At 38.3% G+C, this 22,245-nt stretch overlaps 1 protein-coding gene across 1 annotated transcript in view; it reads left to right on the top strand.

The window, feature by feature from the left end:
* GRID2 (glutamate ionotropic receptor delta type subunit 2) overlaps nucleotides 1-22,245 on the top strand; it is a 1,023,752-nt gene that overhangs the window by 177,519 nt on the left and 823,988 nt on the right. The window contains exon 2 of the mRNA XM_073340701.2: nucleotides 2,225-2,380. Within this exon, the coding sequence (XP_073196802.1) occupies nucleotides 2,225-2,380 (156 nt within the window). The remainder of the gene's footprint in view (nucleotides 1-2,224; nucleotides 2,381-22,245) is intronic.

Raw genomic sequence — 22,245 nt, forward strand, 5'->3', positions numbered from 1 at the left:
TTAAGATAATAATGTAATATCAGTAGTTGAGAAAATACAATGTAATTGAGTTCAGACACTGGAACAAACTAACGCCAGTGAGGACAAGGAGCAGTCAGGCTAAGGTGTATTCATTAGAACGTCAGATGGTTTGTTTAGAAAAGGGAGGGGGGGAGAACACTTATCTAGTGAGAGAGTAAATGCCTAGCCAAAGTTCTTTCTGCTCCTTCTGTATGGATATATATAACATAATGAGGTGAAAGTTTCAAACCTGTGAGGTTAGACTCTTAAATACGTATTTAGCTACCCAAGTCACTTGATTTGCTAGGTGCTGATCACCTAAAGCTCCTGTTAAAATAAAATATGGTTTGGGGAGTCTGTTTTTGGATACACGAGTCCAAAATATTTGTCCCAGATGCATTTATAAGAAGATGGAATTGCACAAGTCAGCTGTTAAGTAGTGGGCTGCTTGGTCTTGCTCCCATTTAAGTCAACAGGAGGTTGGCCATTGACTTCAATAGGACGAGGATCAGGGTTTGTATGAAATTGCCCCTTACGTTTCACTGTGGATTAGGAAAATGGATATTTCCCTCCCATTTTTATTATTTCCAGGTTGATTTTTGTTGCGAGAGACTGTACAGGCAATTGAGACCTGTCATTCTTGAAACAGCACTTAACTGATACTATTTGGATCACATTGTTACGTGTCTTTCCCAGTAGGACAAACAACCTTGAGGCTGCACATTCAGTTTGGTCAGAATAAATTATTTTAAACTGACACATTGCGCATATCTTAAGCAACAATGAGATGGCTCAATGGGAAGAATTTTCTGTTTAGCTGCAGTTCATTATTAATGTGCTAAAAGTTTTTTTTAAAGGCGGAGTTGAATTTCTCCTGCCCTCATCCAAATTGTGAAATAAATTTGAAAATAATGACATGCTAATAATAATTAATTAATAATAAAAATGGGTGTGTGTGGGTGGAACCGAGAGTGAAGTAGATGCTATGTCAGGATGTGGAACTTTTATCACCTCTTCTGTGCTGATTGAAATTCAGCTTAAGCCAATAGTAACTAAAGTTCCTACCATCTTTGACTGTATGTATCACAAAACTCAGATGACACTGATTGCCTGTATTGTCAATGTGCCAATTCAAGAGCTCTTTTAAGGACTAAGGTCTTTTCAGGTTAGGTTTCAAGGATCCCCTTTATATGTTAGATTTGTTGATGGAAAACACACATTTTAGTATTGCAAAGTCTGCTTGATCTCACAACTCTGAGGCCTCAAAAAGTATAATGGAATCAACCATTGTGATTTGAACCAGGTGCGGTCTACTGGACATACATAGAAAAAAAACCATGCAATAGATGGACAACATTCAGAATTGCAGTCATCAATCCAGAAATACTGCGCACAGTATTAAAGGATAAACCTTTTGATTACCCTTGAAGAGGAGGCTTAGTTAGTTCAATATCACTGAAAAATTGTTTGAAGAATTATTAAAAGTGAACCAAAGAGCCTGTATCCTGCCAAGTCCTCCTGAATTTAATGGTTCTGTGTTTTTGATGCTTGGCTTGAATGTTTCAGGGGAAAGATAAAACTCTGTAACTCTGTAGTCCTCTTCTGTCAAATTTTTAAAGGTGTACATTATTTTCAATCACTTGATTAAAATGTAATTAATATGTTAACATTAAGGATTGGATCCTCAGTGGGTTTAACTGTTTTGCAAATCTGATAGAAAGTGGAGCTTTGATTTACACCGAGGATGTTTCCTTATGTTGATTGTCCTAGCTAACCCATTTTCCGAAGGATTTTCACACCATGTCACAGAAGTGCTGGTACAATTCTAGGCTTATTCTCAGTATCCAACCTTGATCACATTAACTTTAAGTTCCTTAATTGTCATTTGGATGAGATGTAAAATTGATGTCTTGGCCAGTTATAATCATTAAATATATTCCAGAGTGTCTCATTTTCCTTGGCAAATTCCAGTGTGGGTAGTTTATATTGTGCCTACTTAAATTCCCCCAGTTTCTCTAGTTGGCTCCAGTGATTATCTTTATTTTCTGTCCTAAACTTCGTATAGTTGCTGTGAATTGTTAAACAATTAAGTTAGAATCCTGTAACTATTTATTTATCATACAGGTGCCTGTACTATTGTGCTGGGTGAAGGGATGCCTTTAAATTTTAAAACTTGTCAAGTCAGCATGAAAGAGGAATGTTTGTTTGTTTGTTTGTTTTCCAGGGGCAATTTTTGATGAATCTGCCAAAAAGGATGAGGAGGTGTTTCGTATGGCAGTTGCTGACCTCAACCAGAATGATGAAATCTTACAGACTGAGAAAATCACATGTTCTGTGACATTTGTGGATGGCAACAACCCATTTCAGGCAGTTCAAGAAGGTAGGATTTAAGATTTTCTGGTTTTGTTTCTATGTGGATATAAAAGCCTGTATACAAAGTGCCTTCATAGTCAATTATAAATGTGTCCTCTTCCTGCCTTTCTGCAGAACTTGTGGGATGCTGCTATTTCTGTGTTGGGTGCTTTTAAAAAAAAAAGGAAGGATGCTTTACAATAGCATTGCATGGAAATTCACTTTGAATAGGAATAATACTGATATGGTTTGTTCTGGAAAATAACTGAATATGGAATATGAAAAACTTACTGTGATATGAAGCAGCAAATCTTGGTTTGAGTCATGTTTTGTTAGCAAGATTTCTTGGAGAGAAGGTAGAGAGGAGTTTAGCATAGTCTGTCTTACGTATCTCCTCTTGAATTGTGCTAGATGATTTTAGTGTACCACCAAACAGAAGCGCTTTTTTTCATGACCTCTTAATACTGCCCGTTGATTTTATTTCACTTAACTACTTTTACCTACTCAGAAACAAAAACATAAGTTGTTTTGAGGACAACCTCTTGAGGCTTTACAGACTAAAGTTACCTATTTTATACAAGGATTTGGAGATAACCTTCAAGTCAAGAAAGTAACCTGTCTGAAATATAGCCATTCTCTATTGGTCTCATATGCTTAAATAAAAGATGAGGGTGTTGCTAGTAGGCTAAGATGACACAAATAGTTGGTACCATAATTTAATATTTTCAAGTCTTTTGGAACAGGATTAATAAATCATTGGTGTGAATGAAAATGTTGGCTGATAAGGCAGCTATGTGAAGATCTTCTAACTGTAAACTTAAATTTCATGAGCATTTATCTTGTTTCTTGCTCTGACATAAGAAATAACTCATTCTTGAAATGCAGAGCATATGTTTATTGTAGACAGACTCTCTTAATTATATAATTCAAAAAAGTGTTTATTTAGTAAACGTACCCTTACTGCATATTATATTTACATTACTGCATATGCTAGGAAAAATACAATTTATCAGTACAAGTATAAATGTAATTTACAACATTTTTTTTGTTTGGAAGACATAAATGAATGTATGTTTTTCTATATTCTTGTAACTTCCTGTGTTACTACATAGTAACTATGTGGAATTTGCCATGTACAGTAGTTAATTTGCCAACAATTAATCCACTACTGGTACTGCTTCTGTTAAAATTAGTGGCAAAACTCCCATTGACTTCAATGGGTAAATTCAAGATCGTGTCAGTAAAAGATTACTGGTACTACCTGGTGTTTTTCACTGGTAACCTCACTAAAATTCAGCAATTGAGCATTTTACTACACTTTGCGGGGAGTGGTCAGAACCCATGTGGGTAGCAGTATAAGGATGTAATGCTTTGAACAGGGCTGAGCTATTATATTTTGAAAATAGTGTGGATTAAGATAGGTGCTGTCAAGGTTCCTCCGCCACTCTGAACTCTAGGGTACAGATGTGGGGACCTGCATGAAAACCTCTTAAGCTTACTTTTACCAGCTTAGGTTAAAACTTCCCCAAGGTACAAATTAATCTTATCCTTTGTCCTTGGAATATCCACTGTCACCACCAAACTCTAACTGGGTTTATTGGGAAACGTAGTTTGGACACGTCTTTCCCCCCAAAATCCTCCCAACCCTTGCACCCCACTTCCTGGGGAAGATTTGGTAAAAATCCTCACCAATTTGCATAGGTGACCACAGACCCAAACCCTTGGATCTTAGAACAATGAAAAAGCATTCAGTTTTCTTACAAGAAGACTTTTAATAGAAATAGAAGTAAAGAAATCACCCCTGTAAAATCAGGATAGTAGATACCTTACAGGGTAATTAGATTCAAAACATAGAGAATCCCTCTAGGCAAAACCTTAAGTTACAAAAAAGACACACAGACAGAAATAGTCATTCTATTCAGAACAATTATTTTCTCAGCCATTTAAAGAAATCATAATCTAACACATACCTAGATTACTTACTAAAGTTCTAAGACTCCATTCCTGGTCTATCCCCTGCAAAAGCAGCATACCGACAGACCCAGACCCTTTGTTTCTCTCCCTCCTCCCAGCTTTTGAAAGTATCTTGTCTCCTCATTGGTCATTTTGGTCAGGTGCCAGTGAGGTTACCTTTAGCTTCTTAACCCTTTACAGGTGAGAGGATTTTTCCTCTGGCCAGGAGGGATTTTAAAGGGGTTTACCCTTCCCTTTATATTTATGACAGGTGCATTCAAAATTCAGCTTAGTGTGAGGGAGACAGCTTTTTTCAGGTCACTGTTGTATTTGCATTGTCAGCATGTGAATGGTGCTGTCATAGGTTCAGGATGGATACAACTAGTTGATGATGCTTACTTATATCTGACAATAAACACCATCAACCATAAAATCAGGATGACAGATTTCATGGAAATATTTTTTTAAGCTCTGTGACTGTTGAAGAGCTTAATAAACTCTTACATAAAGAAAAAAGAAAGCATGAATGCCTAAAAGTTGTGTGTGTCAAAATAAACAGTTAATTACTTATGGTCTGATGCTGAATTGCTCACTTTTGTACAGCAATTGTGTTCTTCACTCTTGGAAGATGTCTCTTTTTTAAAATTTGAAATCTGAGTGGAGTAGATGTGAACTGAAATGAAATAATCTTTAAGTAATCATGTGGGTGGGAAAATGTCTATAACACTGAGATCATGCTCAAAACATTTGCTAATCAGAAACCTATTTTCTGTAAACCTGTGATTGGAAGCAGCCAAACAGAAAGGTCCATTCTGCTAACAGAGCCTAAGTTATCTATAATTGTTGGACTTAAACTGCCCATATTTTGTTTCTTGGGGTGCAGTAACTGAGGGGAAGGAGAATGGGGGAATGGGGGGTTGGTTAATGGTTGTGTGTAACTCTGCGAACTCATAACTAATGTGCACGTCAGCCCTCAGATGTTTTATATGTAGCTTTATAGACAAAGCTTATTTATTTCAGACTCTACATTTGTACTGTATGAAATAGTCATCCTTTGAATATGCTCTTTTATATTATTATGGTGTCCTGAGACTCCTTACATTTGTATCTTAGGGTGTCTTATTAACAGTTCTGATATCACTGCACTGCAAAGCTGAGTGGTTTTATCCCAGATGAACTGTGAGTGAGTTGCCTTCTACCAATGGAGGTGACCTCAGATACAATACACATTTATTATAAATCACTGAAATATGAAATGACATTGATTTTATTAAAATGAAGGAAAGGTTCTCCCTTTGATGTAAATTCTAATGGAGAGACACAACAGCGATAATGGATCATCTCAGTGCGGGCAGTCCCACAGTGAGATTGAAATGCCGTATGTAAAACTATCAAGATAGGAATGCTTATTCAAACTTCAGTCTAACTAAACATCTGTAAGTGTGTCATAATAATGTTTGTTCTGGATATACAGTTCTGAGAAACACAACGCTGGTACATTGTTATCCTTTGCCTATTTTATACAAGCTTCACAGAATTTCTATTTTACAGACAGTAGTAAACTAAGATTATCATCTTTCCTTGGTTATGGTTGCTGAAGTATGTTGTGTTCATGAGGAGGCCAGAAAGAATAATGGATATGACCTTTTATGCTGTGGTGCTATAAGGGAAAGCACCACACCGATTATTATCTGTGTAGCAACAAGGCAAGAGAATATAGATCTCCAGTCCTCTCGTGATGAAAATCTCACATTTTAAGCATTGTCAAACACAATGAATTAAGACACCAGATTGCTGTTGGTATAAATAAGTTCCCTTCCTGTGAGACTGTGATATTTCTTCATTGTATTTGCACTAGGGGTAGGGTAGGACTTTAAAAGGAGCTGAGTTCTAAAGTACACTAAAGAGTGAAATTTTCTGAAAACCAACAAGGTTCTAAAATTTTTAAAAATGGATTTTTTTCCTCAATTGGTCACTTGCTCAAAGAACAAGTAAATGAATTCATATTCTTGCCTTTCAGGAATCCATCTCTGCTGTGCTTTTAATTTCCTGTCTTTTGCTTGCTTAGAATGCTCTTTCCCTGTTGGTTTTTTTTTTCTATTCTAGGGCTCTAATCCTTCAAAAAGCTCCCAGATTTTTCCCTCCTTGAGTTACCTCTCCCCTCCTTTCTTCATGACTACAACAATGTCATTCACTCAAGTGTGCAATGTACAAGAGCGTACAAACTTATCTGGGTTCTTAGCTTGGGTGTCATCGATAGAGAGACAATGGCAATTTCACACTGTTCTGTTGATGATGCTGTTGGTATTCAGTATCTTCCTCCACACCTGGCTTCTTACTGATTAGGCTCATCACTAATAGTTACTCTATCTCCTTTGTTTTTTATACATTTTCCCTGAATCATATTTGTGGAACTTAAGTTTATTCCCATTTAGGGAAACTTCTGTCATCTCCACTTCTGGAGACTCCTCCTTGTTATTCCAGGGGAGATTCAGGAATTATTGCCTACAAACTTCCCCACCTGCAGAAAGAATGGAGGAGGTTGGCATTCTTCATCAGAAGATCTCTCGGGATGCCCAAATAGCTCACTCTTGGGCAGCCGGGCTTGAAAGGCTTTTGGCAATTTGACAAGTAAAAATGAGAAGAGCTTTCCTGGCAGGCATCCAGGAAAATGAAAAATTTCATGTTGGTTCTCCCAAAATAAACATTTTCAAAGAAAATTCTGTGTGTGTTTGGTGTGTGGTCCCGGTTTGTGATGAAAATGTTCCCCAAACCACACGTTGTTTCACAGGAAGGCATTCATATTTTTCGGCAGTCTCTATCTGCTGAGTCGTCGTGCTTGTCCCATTTCCCCGAGCAGCACAGTTTCTGCAGTGTCCGTATGGCCATTTCCCCCGTAGCAGTCACTGCACAGGTTCTGCAGGCATTTGGGTTCATTGAGATGTCATTAACAGCTGGTTGGGTGTCTCAACTGCCAGGCTTAGCAGGCCCCACTTCAAAAACCTGTGAAGTCCAAACCACTCAGAGCTCCAGCTCTAGCACTTTGAATCTCTAGTGCCATTAAAAAAAAGAATCCAAAACTCCTTCCAGAAGTTCCAGCTCAAACATAAATATGAATGTACAGAGTTTTCCCAGTTTTTATTAACCTGAACATTTCTTCCAGATCCTCACTTGTAACTATGCATTCTAGACAGACAGTGAATAGTGTGAGGAACCAGCCAGATGAAATTCACCTTTTCTTATATCCTCTAATTCTAATCTTTTTCCACTCTCTCATGCTCTCCAAGTTTAATACCATCTAAGGGTGAGAAGCCTGCTGACGATTGTGGAGAAGCTCCGATTATCTTCCCTGCATTTGAGCCAAGTCCGTAGGTCTCAATGCTTCACTCGTACACACTTTAGACACATTCAGGTAGCACATTGCCCCATAACTAGACCCACTGAATAAGAGTAGCAAAATCAGGCCCACAGTGAATGTCAAAGTAGTATACTTGAATATATCTGGTAGGTTAGGATGGATTTAAATTGAAGTTATATTTTCATATGATATAATAATGTGCTACCTACACATTTTACTTACATAACATTTTGTATCACAGTGACTTGCTAAAAAAACCTGTACATAGTGGTAAATTGCAAGCTTTTTTAAATAAGATTGTATTCTTTTATTTAGGCTTCTTTTGTAAAATGGTATAGGAGTTGTAATACGGGAGGGCCAGGGAGCAGTGGGACAGTGCTAGATATATAAGCTCAAGGCTAATTAAGGCGTGGTTCCCTGTAGACTAGGGAAGGTGGCTGCAGGTTAATTGGAGCACCTGCAGTCAATTAAGGCTCTGTTAGGAACCTAATAAACCCCCCTGTGTCAGGCAGATGGAGGAGGAGGAAGGACTGGAGCTTGGAGGGGCGTTGAGAGATTTGGAAGACCTGAGAACTGAAGTAAGGGAGACCCTGCCCCAGCAGGACCGGGAGATTCCCTTCCCCCCAGCATCTAAGGACCGAGGGTAACCCCACCTAAGGGGGACAAGGGTAAGAAACCCACAGGGGTTGAGAGGGGCTGGGTCTCAGAGCAAGGAGCAAACCCAGACCCCTCCCCCGCTGCCCTCCCCCACCACCTTCTGGGGCTAGTAGTGGGGTCCTCAGCATCCAAGAGCAGGGGCAAAAGGGGGGCATCTTAGCTCCCCGCCAAGAAAAGCGCAGGACCCACCAGACTAAAATCGTCCGTCTTGCCACAGAGCGTATAGGCTATTGTATAGGAGTGTATAGGCTATTCCTTCTGTAGGCTGTATAACAACTGATGCGTCGCTAGCAGGTTTGATTTAGGATGTTTGAAATCCTGTTTGAGAAACATTAGTGATATTAAAACCCTATCCATATGGATTTTGAAAATTAAAAATTGTCCAGGTTAGTCACAGGAATATAAATACAGACACCAACTCAAGCCTTCATAATGTTTTTTGAAAGCTGCTTGTGGTCAGTAAATAAGGTATTGAGTCAGAACTAAATGCATTTCTGCTGTAGAGTAGCAGAGGTTTGTAGAGCAGCAATATATGTGAAGGTCACATACAGGTTTTCATTCTAGGAAGTGTTATGGTCAGAAATTATGACCTGATGGATACATCTGCTCTGGCATTTTGGGGCTAGATGGAATGTGATAAGATTGTTTCTTCTGTGTTTCTCTGATTAAATCCACTGCTAACTCTCCTGTCAGTTGCATTGGGAGCTCAAACTTCTCAGCTTTGCTAGTGCTGTTTATTATCTGGTGCATGTTCAGTTTGAGTTCAAACCTTTTATGAGATTGCATTTTTTCATTGCCCTTCAATTTCGTTCCAGGTTTGCTTACTTCTATTACCAAAAACAGTATTTTGCTGCAAAATGATGGGTTAATGTTGAAGAAAAAATCCACTTTCTGTGCAGAATTTTAAAACATAGTAGAGCTTGAGAGGAAAAAAGCATTTGAATTGAAAAAACAAAACAAAGACTGCCCTTTTCCAAAGGCAGATGCTAATGGAAATATTTGCAATTGCTGGTGATGTGTGAGATTTGCAGTAATACTTCAGGAACTATGAGCTAAATTCTGTCTTGGATTACTTACACCATGTCATATAGGCATAATGTTGTTGCCTGTCCTGACAATCAGCCAAGAAATAACCACAAACAAAGGTCGAACTAGAGCAGCACTGAGGGTTGATTTATTTTCATCCCTTACTTACGCAATTATACTCTCTCACACAACCCATTTATGCTGGCAGGCTGCAGACACAGGTGCTGGTTTTGATTTCACAGGTGGCTGAGGGTGATCAGGTGACAGTTGCCTGGAGATCGACCACTAGGTGATGACAGTCCCTGAAGTCCCTTCCAATCCACGGGAGGGCTCTACTACTCTTGGTCCAGTCCCGAGTTTAGCATGCTGTTACATTTCCTTGTTCGTACCCCACCTCGCCGCCCGTCTTGAGATTTATACCTTCACCAAGACAATACCATGGTGCCGTAAAAGGCGATATTTGCTTCTTTGTTCTGTTAATGGCTGTCACTATCTCACTCATTCCTTACATTAATTGCATGATACAATTGGTAATATAGAGCAATGCAGCTTTAAGCAAGCATCTGACATCATTGGGGAGCTTCTGCTGCTTGTGGCTTTGTAACAGCATAATGGGAAACTGTGCAGACTGCACTCGAAAGAGCAAATGGGGGGGTGCAGGGCGCTGGTGTGTCTGGCTACAAGTATAAGGGGAAGTAGGCTGGCATTTCTTCCCCAGTCCAAATTTCAGCTGGTGTGACCATAATGCTACCCCCAGTCTCTCTCTTGGTTTCAGTATTGCAAACTCCAGCAATTCACAATTCATGAGTTAGCCCCCCCCCCCCCCAAAACCATGAGATCTTCAAAGATAAATTATATTTTGGTTGCTTTTTATTTGTCTTATGAGCCTTGTTCATGTTTTCAATTTTTCTCCACTGATGAAAGCTAGAAACTTTTGTTTCTCAAATTAAAGTTGAGATTCTCACATACTCAGAGGACTCCAAGAGCTGGGGCTTCAAGAAAAGTCAAATATTGTGAGACTCAGGATAAAATACCTGGCCTGAAAATCTTGTCAGAAGGCTGTTGGTGCTGCTGGGGGTCATATCCCTGGAACATTCTTTCTAAACAGTTCACCGGGACTTTGGACCAACAAAAGAGACTCCTCAGTGCATAACCAAACATGTTAAAACATGACTTTGGGGTCTTTAGTTATCATTGTGTGGATATTCACATGGAGCAGACGCAGTCCAAATGAATAGTTTAGGTAATTCACTGTTGCATCTCTTTGCTCCGATCTGAAGAGCATGCAACAACCTGGGAAACAATACTAATTATTCCTGAGGCCCCTTCTTCTTGGGGACGATGTCTTTCTCTCAAGAGGCCAGGAAATGAAGAAAGAAATAGAGGGACAATTGCGTTCTGCCACAATAATTGCACTCTATCACAATGCTGAAGTGATGTAGCTCTTCAAAGGAGCTAGAAGTGCTAGCATTGGGGAAACATCACAAAAATGTCAACAATTGTAAGCTTGCTTTAATGCAGCCACTCTACATTTTTGCAATTTAATCTTGCCCTTACTTATCCATAACTTGGAAATAGTCAATGGGATTTTGTTTAAAATGTCTAAAATTTAGCTCAGCATTAATTTTTATGGCAATGTTTGAAACTAGCCCCTCATCCCCTTGCGCCTCACCTCCAAATAGTGGGCAGCAATTTTTATAGACCTGACAGCGTTTCCTTCCCCAAATGGCCACCTTACTTTTCAAATGTATCTGTATGAGACAGGCTATTAGCCTCTGCAATAGACTTCAGCTAAGTGTTTCTGGACGATGGTTCAAAACAAAAGCTGTTGAAATCAGGATTTTTTTAAAAAACAACTGTGATGGTCTTCTAAACTGGAGTGCAGAGAGCATCTTCGAGTGCCTTTAGAAATACAGATTCTCCTGCAAGCAACTTTTATGTGCTGCAGTGACCAAACTTTTCTGAACCCAGATCAACTCTGGCTTTATAATCTTCACTATTCCATTTACACTTCACAAGTGCTCAAGAAATATTTTCACATATTACATGGTGCTGTTGAATATACTATTACATATTGGTAATAGTTTTAAGAGTGCTATGCAAATTGAGACATACATAAATATGACAATATTTAAAGATTTAAGGCATCCATGACAGAAAGCTTTTGGGTACCTTAGCAAACATAAATCTAGAGATTTAGTAGATGCAAATTTAGCCAGCACTCCAGGAGTTTCCCCCAAGGTTTTCTCCTTTAAATAACTAAGCACTCCAACCAGATGGTTTGGGTTTGTTTTTTTTCCCTAAAGTACTCTCCGTAGAAATTAGAGGTCAATCATAACTGTCAATCAACAGCCAACCAGTGATGTATATTCATAGACAGGCCTAAGAACATAATAGTTTGCACCACCCTCATGGCAGCTACCAACTGATTAGGCAATGTGTTCAATGATCATACCCTGGTGTTTGGAGGTATTCCCACCAGGTTGGAACCTGTTGGATCAAAGTAATATTGTTGATGGGAGTTGGTTCATATGAAGTTATCTTTATTTTGGGGAAAGTCATTGGCCTTTGTAAATATACCTGACAATTTAGGTTTGTGAGATGCCTACCACACTGGTGTGCTGATCTCTGTTTGGGGCCCTGAGACACTACTGTAATGCCAACATAAACCATAATTTTATAATACACACATACACACACACACAAGACCAGTGTATATGTCATAGAGTACAATAATGCTATGCTATACAGGTTAGTTTTGCTAATGAAGAATTTAGCCATAATTCTCTGGAGATTAAGCCTGTTGTGAATTATGAATGTCATTCCCTTAGCTGTGGAAATTAATTGTATTTTAGCCATGTTCCCTATTAAACTGTCCTCGTATACTATACCATACTAGAGAATTATTTCATAAATTGAAATTATTTCAAAAACTTACTTGTTCCAAAGAGCTGTTGCAAGGACATATTTGGAAAGGAGTCAGTGTTTTATTAAAATACTAATATATTAGAAGTTCCCAACCTTTCACATTTAATTTTTTAAGAAATTTCTTCTATAAAAGTCCAATGTAAATTCTACCGCTGGTGTCAGTGTGACTTTAGCCTTTATGATTACGACACCATTTTAAATCTGTTTTCCTCAAAGAAATAAAATAATCATTTTGAAATTTTGGTTTTGTAGTCGAAAATAGCATTGTGGAAGACTGACCAATAGCATGGTTGGTTAAGGCTCCTGAGTGGAACACAGAGGGAGTTATGATAGGTACTGTATGCCAGAAGTTGCAAGTATGATTTGTGCATAGTTTACTTGGAGCTTGGTCTGGACCAGGGACACATTTGAAGCAAATTGTCAATCCACTTCCTTCTAAATAGGTAATGTAAACCAATCTCTGTAATCTCCTCCAGCAGTTTACAGTGTGATACAAATTGTACCAGTTATGTCCATTTTTGGCAACTAATTTAACTACTTCGTATATCCTTGAATCACTAAGCAGATGCCTGTAGGTGGATACCAAAATTGCAGAACACTGGATCTAAAATACATGTATTTATGCTATCAGAGCTTCTTGTCTAGTCAGTAGAGGACAAATGTGACTCTTACTAATTTTTTAAAATTTATGTTAAATATTTTAAGGCTTTTTCCCATGAAGACATCGATTCAGGAGCACAAATAAGCATATGCTTAACTTTAGAGCATGTGCTTAAGTCCCCTTGACTTTGTGAATAGCCACAAAATGTCTGCAGAATCTGTCACGAGACCGTTTATTTATTTGGATCTTTATATAATTGGATAAGGGCACCAGCATACATGAGAGGGACTTAATTATATGCTGAAAGGCTTTCTCCTGACTCAAGACCTTACACTGCAGCTGGGAGTTGTATTTTCCAGAGCAGGAGTATGGGTGGCTGCGTGGATTAGCCCCCCGAGTACAATTCCATCCAGCCCCTGAATCCATGCTCGGGCAGCTCGCCAGTGCTGCTGTGAGCACACTATTTTTAGCATGCTAGCTCAAGCACATCTGCCTGTGCTGCAGTGTAGACCTATATTTAGAATATGTACTGGCACCTGGCTTAATGCCTATTTAAACCTTTTTCTCCTGCTTTAGAGTACTGCATGTAAACTCATTACATATTCTCAGTCAAAGCTCTTGGACCTTATCTTACAATTATGTGTGTCAGGAAGGAGTTGACGGCTCCATAGCTTCTTTGCTATGGAGGTGTACGAAATAGGGGAGGTGTCTAAACAGTGTTCCACAGGAACAGAGAAGAGAATACATTGACCCTAAATCAGGGTTAGTCCTTGAGAGCACCTGCAGAGTTTCTACCGACACGTGAAGCCATTTACTGAACCTTTTATGTAACTACAGGAGGGCTCCAATATAACGTAACTTGGATGGCTGAGGTACCATGGAAAGTAATTTTTACCTTACCATTTCCTGTCACAGCAAGACTAAATTCTTCACTAGTCACCAGCCAAGGGTAACTATAGTAAGCAGTGAAATACATTAAACACACACGTGGTCATATGATTTTCATTTACATGCGATTCTGCTTGACAGCATTTACAGTTTAAACTTTTTAATGAATAATATAGATGAATGCACACTGATTAGTGTAGTGGTTTTCAATGTTTTAGTAAGGTAGTCTTAACAAAATACACTGAAATGAGAGAGAGGCAAGAAGGAAGCAAATGTCTATAGACTAGGAAGAGGCCAGTTGACACTTGGCTGTCTTTTTTTTTCCCCCAAAATTTTCTGCCCCTCCTTTATCATAGTCTTCATCCTATATTCTTTTGTAATTGCATCTAGGACATTAGGTTCTACTGAGTGCCGAGCCAGATTCTATACTTGTGTGTACAATATCCCTTGTTAGACAACCTCAGTTCCTATCAGAGGACAGAACTTAGCCCTAAATACACTTGATACAGCACAAGAACAATTAATACCTTCTTTACCGTAGTGTGGTAGAACATCACCACTGATGGCCTGAAATTTAGAAGAGAATGGACTTTCAGGTGTCGATTCAACAAAACAGCACACATACTGAAGTCCATTTGTATTCTCCAAAGCACCCAGAAACATGCTTATGTTAAACATGACTGACTGATTTTTGATGTCAACGTAAAGACTACTTTAAAGTAGAGACCATGTTCAAGTGCTTTGCTGAACTGGGGCCTTTACCATATTAATTCACAAATAGGGCAGTAGATCTTTGAACACTATCATCTTATCTTTCTGTTTGTATCTTTTGTTGTGGCACATGTAAAAACCTCCTTTCTCAGAGACAAATTGTATCAGTAGGAATTAGAAAGATTGTATACGGCATTATATTGATTTATAGCAATTCTGTAATATGCTAAATGGTAACATTTTCATAACTTTCATTATTTGGACAATTAGCATTTTAAAAGTCCCTAGACATCCAGAGAAGCTATTGCTTTTAAAACATTTTTTGGCTGGTAGTGATATGCCATCCACTCATTAAAAAACTAATGGTACATTAATACACCCCTAAATAATTCTCTTGTCTCTTATTGTGTCACTTATTGTCAGCAAAATCATGTTACAGAAGTGTGTGTACACGCTAGATTTTCACACTTCTACACAGTCATGAATTATGATAGACACAGTTTTAGGACATGATTAGAAAAGATAGCAAACCATATTTATGCTGGTAACAAGCTCGGAAATACAACTCAGACAATGTTTTCACTTTAAAGGGTTTCTTGGAATATAAGGAAGTGGAGCTAATTTCATAAGCCAGGCACCAATTTCTGTTGGAAAATACATAAATAGTCGTCAGATTCAAGTTCCAGTATTGAAAAATAATTTCTATTTTGTCAATATTTGTTGACTTTCTTGAAGTTCTTTGTTAAAAGTTGTTTGCTTCTAACATCTTTATTTTCTGGAAAGCCTTGGAGGTGACAAACATTTTTTTTCTTTTTTGCTGCTGTTTCTATATTTTATGAAGACCTTCAGAAACATCTTCCTGTGATTTTTATATATAATCCAATTCTTTGACTGTCAGCAATGCGAGTCTACAAATACATTTTTAAGGATTTATTAAGCCTTGTGTCACAGAAAAGAATAAGCGATCATATTTCAAGCAAAATAACACTTAAAACTCCTGCCAGAGGAGCCTTTGGGTCAATAAGACATGGTTTAAATAAGTTAGTGGACCTTCAACGTAAGACAGAATGCCATCAACAATATTTTGACAAGTCATGATGCATTAGACTGCAACAGAATGGTTTGAGATAACATTGATAAGGAGATCCTGTAGGTAAACCCATTTGTACAATAAGTCAAGTAGCGAGGCTTTTACAAATGGAATTGGTCACCCCTTCTCCCCTGAAGCCCTTTTTAAGTCACTTTGGCAAGTAGCACAATGTACTGGAACAATATCGTTATATGAATGGAAAGTACTAGAAGCTCAGGTGTCCAAAGTAATGCCATGGACTTGTCTCCAGAAAGTTACAGCACTTATTCAGCCACCCAGTTCTCTTAAAAATGCTGTTAAACTTGTCATGCTACTTGAAGCTATATGAAGGTACAAAGCACCCTTGGTTTCATCACCAACTTCAAACTCCAACCATTTTCTGCAACGGTTCATATTCTGAGTACCCCGTTGGTGGATGTTACCACAGAATAAGCGGTCTAGCAAGAGAGTCTTGCCTGTGGTGGTGCTTGTGTTAGCTCCCTAACACCACCACGCTCTCAGCCACTCAAGCACTTTCCTCTGGGCTATGTCTCCCCTGCCCCGTGCTTCACCTTTCAGGTTAACAGTAGTTGCTTCCTCGTCCGAGTCCCTTTGAACCACTCCCCTGTGATATCCAGCCCTGAGACTTGCCATTCGCAAAAATCCCAGATACTCGGCCCCCAAAGGAGCAGCCATGTTAGTCTGTATTCGCAAAAAGAAAAGGAGGACTTGTGGCACCTTAGAGACTAACCAATTTATTTGAGCATAAGCTTTCGTGAGCTACAGCTCACTGTAGCTCACGAAAGCTTATGCTCAAATAAATTGGTTAGTCTCTAAGGTGCCACAAAGGAGCAGTGTATCCCAGTTTACCGGTTTTACCTTAAATCATCTCTGCTGTATACCACTCAGCACTTGTGATAAAACAGGAAGAACGGAGGTACTACTAAAAATATTTGGTGAAAAGAACTCATTACAATACAAAACAAAATCATGAAACGTGCTAGGCCCTACACTTAGTAATAGTAACCCTTCCTATCTAATAAAATAGGTTTTCCCCTCCAAAGTTCAGTCTGCTGCAGAGCTGGCTGGCTTCACAGGAACCAGAATCCAAACTTTCATGAAAAACACCCCCTGCTCCACAAGATGGATGGATGCAGAATGTTTTTCTACCACCTCTCATATACTGAGTCATTCTTTTGTCTTGTTGATGTTTTGGTGATGCTGATAGTGAACTTGTCATGACATTTCACACATGCATTTTGATTCTTTCCTTTCAGGTAGTTTTGCATGCTCTTCAAACCTTTTATTTATTATGCAAGCTTAAACAGCTCTCTTCACATAGAAAATGTGAACTTGTGAAGCTACCATTCACTCAGTGTGCTCATTCCTCACTTTTGAAATAGGTTGTTTGTTGTCATTGGAGAAGGGGCTCGTTTTAGAGCAAAAACTTTGTGGAACTTTGAGATATTTTTGACAAAATGAGTTCACATTTGAGTTCATAATGAAATGCACAACTCAGATTTCAAGTTTCGTCTGTCACTGTGAATGTTTCATCCATTTCTCAATCACAAGCTACTACTAGAGAATTTCCTTGAGTGTTCCATGAAAGGGGGTCCACACTAAAGCGTATCACTTCCTTTTATCTGTTCTGGCCATTCTTGTTAACTGCTTGTTTGCATAGTCCAAAACCGAGCACATGAAGACCATAATGGCCGTCTCTTTTGCCAGCTCAGTAAAAAAATCTGCATTTGTGGTACTGAGTGCTCAAAACTTCTATTGACGTTGCCTCTGAAAATTAGCACATCCTCTTCAAATTAGAGTATCAGGGCCAAATTTTGATATTCAACATGAACAAGAGTAGCACCTTGCTCCATGAGTGCTTCCATTAGCTTGAATGGGATAACTAATGGAATGAGGTACTATTCAGTGGGAGTAGATGATGTCCAAGTTCGGCCTCAGATGTTTACATATGTAAGTGTGGAATACAGATTCAATCAGAAACTCAAGAGACCTCTCTCTATATAGATTTATAAAAGGTTAAAATATTGAAATATTAATATTAGCTGGTGAAAGAAAACTTAGTTCTGTAGTAGATGTATGGCACTGGAGTGTTGCTGCCTTTTTTTTCTTTTTTTTTTTTTTTTGTCTTCAGGTCATTTTTAGCAAATTTTGTTTTTGCTGCATGAGGCCTCGGTGAGCTAATGTTGAGTAAAATGTGTTTTGAAGCTGCTTAGCCTGAGGAGACTTGGGAAGCTCCAGCCTTTCAGAAACTTAATAAACAAAAGTTGTAGGTGCGCAATCTTAATCCAAATGCCATATCGGTTTACATCAAGCCTTTTATATGAGATCTCATTGGTTGTAAATTTGGCCTCATTGTACAGCTTTAGAACATTTTAGTAAGGAATGCCCAAAGTTACTTGATTAAATATAGGATTTCTTAAGAAAGGTGTTAAAACCAAGCAAATGGAGGTATAAAATGTGATTGGATATAATCCATTTTATGTTGTCAGAAATTATTTCTTGTCAAGGTAACCTGTGCCAGTGAAGTGTAACAACCTAGTAAAGAAAGCTGCTCATTAAAAAAGACACACAAGGTTGTTAAGTTTGGGAGTGCCTTTCCAAATATGCACAATGTCAGGCTTGTTTGAGTTCTGGGATGTTAAGGGAAAATGCAAAATTCAAGGTGGTTTATTTATCCTCTGGAATATATTAGTGTGGAGTGAACAAGCATGCAGGTGTTAATTGACTGTGACACAGTAAAAGTGGTTATAAATCATTCTTTGCTATAGCATAAATGCAGGTAGGATACCAATCCTGTTACCACTATAAAATAGTTTCTTAATTTTTGTGAGACAACTCTGTTCCCTGCCAGTTCTTAATAATCATAGCTGAAATTATATGGGCAGAGGCATAAGGTTAAGAAAGAGCAAATCAGTCCAGCTTCTGGTGAATAGGTATATACAACACAAGAAATAATTCCTATAATAATATATAACAGTTACATAGTATTTTTTATCAGTAGAACCCAAATGTACTTTATAAAAGGAAGGAAATAACATCATCCCTATTAGCAGATAGAGTAAGTAACTCAGTTACCAATAGAGTTCCAATGGCTGGAATTTTTTCACCAAAACATATTTTGACTAAATATGGATTTCGTTCAAATTATAAACGTTTGAAAAATATGTTGGTTTTGATGGGGGTGTTTTGTTTTAAAGAAATGTTTAGTTGTCAAACTTCCCTTTTTTGACATTTTCAGAATAGTTTATCTTTTGGAAACAAAATTTATTGTTTATATATCAAACATATATTCGTAAAGGTCAATCACGACCACATGTTCACGTTTTTATGAAAATGAAACATTTCAACCCAAAACTAAATATTTTTGGAAATTCAACAGGAAATTCTGTAACTTTTGGGGGTTTGTTCTATTTCAGAAAGGAATATTTTGAAATTAATGGAATTTCCTGCTAAATGATAAATCCGGTTCACTTGGAGATGTAGTTGGAATCCTTGCCAATGGGCTCAGCAATGAGGCGAAAGACTGGATGAGAATGGCTTCATTGATACTTTTTTTTTTAAAGAGGGACTGGGCACCTAAATCCCTTGAGCAGCTCTGAAAATCTCAGTGTAAATCTCTAGTCCTTATCGTTCCAAAAAGAAAGTTGAAAATGGAATTGAGTAAAAACTGATGCCATAATGTTTGCAGAAAGCATAAACGATAGCTCTGAGACAGAGAGATGTGAATTGCTTTTATTCATGTAAATGGTGTGCTGAATCTGAAACCTAATTATGTTGATTTCCAATGTTAGCATTAACTATTTCATTGTTGATTATTGCGTGCAAGCAAGGGGGATTGTTTTATCATAAAGATCAGCACAACGTTCTACACATGGTATGCATTTTGTCATCTCATTTGGGGCGGGGCTTGATTTGTAAAGGGACCTGTAGAGCAAATCTACTTCTTTTTTTTCCCACCCTCTCTCTTTTGGTACCTTCAGACTGGAGGTGAATCAGTTAAGTAAATAGACACAACATATAACCCTAATTTTTCATTTGACTTTCACCAAAGATGATTATTCTCGCTCTTCCCTCCCCCCCCCCCATCTCCTTTTGTAAATCTCTGTGCCTCCTAGTTCTGAACAGGGCCAGTTTATAAAATTGCCAAAATAGCATGTGAGAGGATGATGAAATTTCCTCCCAGAATTGAAGATCTGGCTGGTTTAGATAGTTCAGATAAGCTTTTGACATTTGGGGTACTTCTTCAAACTAACAATGAGCTTAATTAATCAATAATTACATGTTATAATGGATATAAATAGAAAATTGATGAGTGCAGTTGAATAATTTAGCAGTAGATTAGGGAGATAGATGCCTGGCATACCAAATGTTGTACATATTTTTCATTTAATTCCTACAGGATATCTACTAATGATGAAATAATAAGTTTCTTTTTACAGCTTTGAAATAAGTCCCCAGAGACACCAGGCATGACAAGTCTCATGTCTTATTTATTTCTACAAGAGCATGTGCTATGTCATCCGTAAGGTCCATCAATAATCTGTTCCTTCAAGACCATTACTGTAATTATACCCTCAATGTTTGTCATACAGACATTTCTTAAAGTTTTAAAGGGCAGAGGAATTACTTTGGCAGAAATCTCAGTAATTTAGAGTAATTAGATCTGACAAACTTTGCTATAGACAGAATATATTTTTGGAAACACCAAACATTTTCTGGACAATGAAAACACCCTTAGCAGATTTAATACTATGCTGGATTTCAGATGTCTGCCTTATTCCTATTAGCCTATTTGCCAGCTAGGTTAAGCCCCATTCAAAGTACACTGTCTCCAGGAAGAGAATTTGTTACTTTGATTTACCATTCCTATTATTCAGCTAAATAAAATCTAGTGATGAGGTGACTGGTCTGCCTGTCATTACAGAATCATATTCAGCACAATTCCAAAAGTACACAAATACATTCTAATATAATTTAAGGCCAGAAGGGACCGTGAGGTTATCTAGTCTGACCTTCTGTATATCCTAGGCCATTACATTTCACCCTGTCACACCTGTGTTGAGACCAATATCTTGGGTTAGACTAAAACATTTCAGTCCTTAGAAGATTAAACTGGTGTGCGCCATAGGTACAGAACAAGGGAGATTGAGGTCCAAAGACCTCTGCAATGGCCAAAGACCTCTGCAATGGCCAAAGACCTCTGCAATGGCCAAAGACCTCTGCAATGGCCAAAGACCTCTGCAATGGCAGATATTTGATTAGGTGGCATATGCCCAGATGATACTAGCAAGTGATCTGTGCTCCATGCTTCAGAAGAAGGTGAAAAAACATCCTCAAATGTAGCAATTAGGCTTCTGCATTTTGATGTTTGCCTTTGCTGTTACCCTACTGCCACCATTGGAATTCCTGAAATAATCAAACTAAACTCTGCTTTAGAATATACGTCCTGTTGCTGGGCTTTGACAGGAAGAAGGAACAAATTACACAATCACAGTCCTTTTTGTGAGCAAAACCATCAGTGCACGCCCAGGAGTTGAACCAAAGGGACTGACATCAAGAGCACCCCGAGCTGATCTCAGCAGATCATAGTCATAGTTTCTAAATTAGCCAGGTTTTGGATAATTTATGGCATTATGATTGTGACTAAGGCCTTGGATTGCTATTGGAAGTGAATTTAAAACCAGTGCAGAGCATGGAGCCGAGTATAAGGTGGTGAGGGTGGGTTGCCAGATTTTGCCCTTGATGACACTTCTAAATAACCTTCAGGGGTCGCTGGAAACAGAGGGCACTGCAGTAATCTGGCCTGCAGCTATCAAAGTCATAAGGTTTGCTTCAGAAAAGAGGAGGAAACCTTTCTGGCCCGCCATGGGTGGAGGAATGAAGCTCTAGCTATTCCTGATTACTTGTATGCAAGAGCTGCTAGGGATCAAATGGAATACAGAGGTTGTGTCCATCTTTATCACAGAGACATAACTCCTCCAGAAAGAATAGCCAACTCTTCTCCTAAAGGAAGGAATACAACCTTTTGCAAACCATCCCACTTGCTTATGCCTGGTCTCCTTTGATGAGTCCCCGAAGAATATTAGAATGAATTTTTGAAGTAAAAAAAATTAGCATTAAGAGATTTTTCTGTGAGAATCCCAAATCAGTTTTTCTGGAATTAGCTTTTGTACCATAAATAGTACCTTATAGCAACAGGACTTGAAGCTACCATCGAAAGGTAATTCACCTTGATATTTTTCTGATAAGAATAGACATTAGATATTTTTCTACAGATTTCCATGCTGCTTACTATGTCCAAAAAATGAAAAATACCCTCCCTTCCCCCCCCCCACCCTTTTTTAAAGGAAAAAATTGGAACACTACATGAATTGTAGCCTGAGTGGTATTTGTTATGAGCAGAGTTTCCGGGGTGTGTGTGTGTGTTGATTTATTGGTTTTAAACTGAAGAATACAATGTCAGATTGTATAAACCCAAATTCTGACTCTCGGATTATTTTGATACAGACAGATGTGTTCAGATTCTGACCTGGTGTAGCATCCTCCATTGCCAACCCTCCATTTATCTCCATGCAGATTATTCCTGACCACATCAAGAGCAATTTACACAATATGATGTAGCCTGGTCAGGATGTTTATGCTCTAAAACAGGCTCATCTCCCTGCCCCTGAACTTGAATGT

This window comes from Lepidochelys kempii, chromosome 4, assembly GCF_965140285.1.
Source record: "Lepidochelys kempii isolate rLepKem1 chromosome 4, rLepKem1.hap1, whole genome shotgun sequence".
NCBI lineage: Eukaryota > Metazoa > Chordata > Testudines > Cheloniidae > Lepidochelys > Lepidochelys kempii.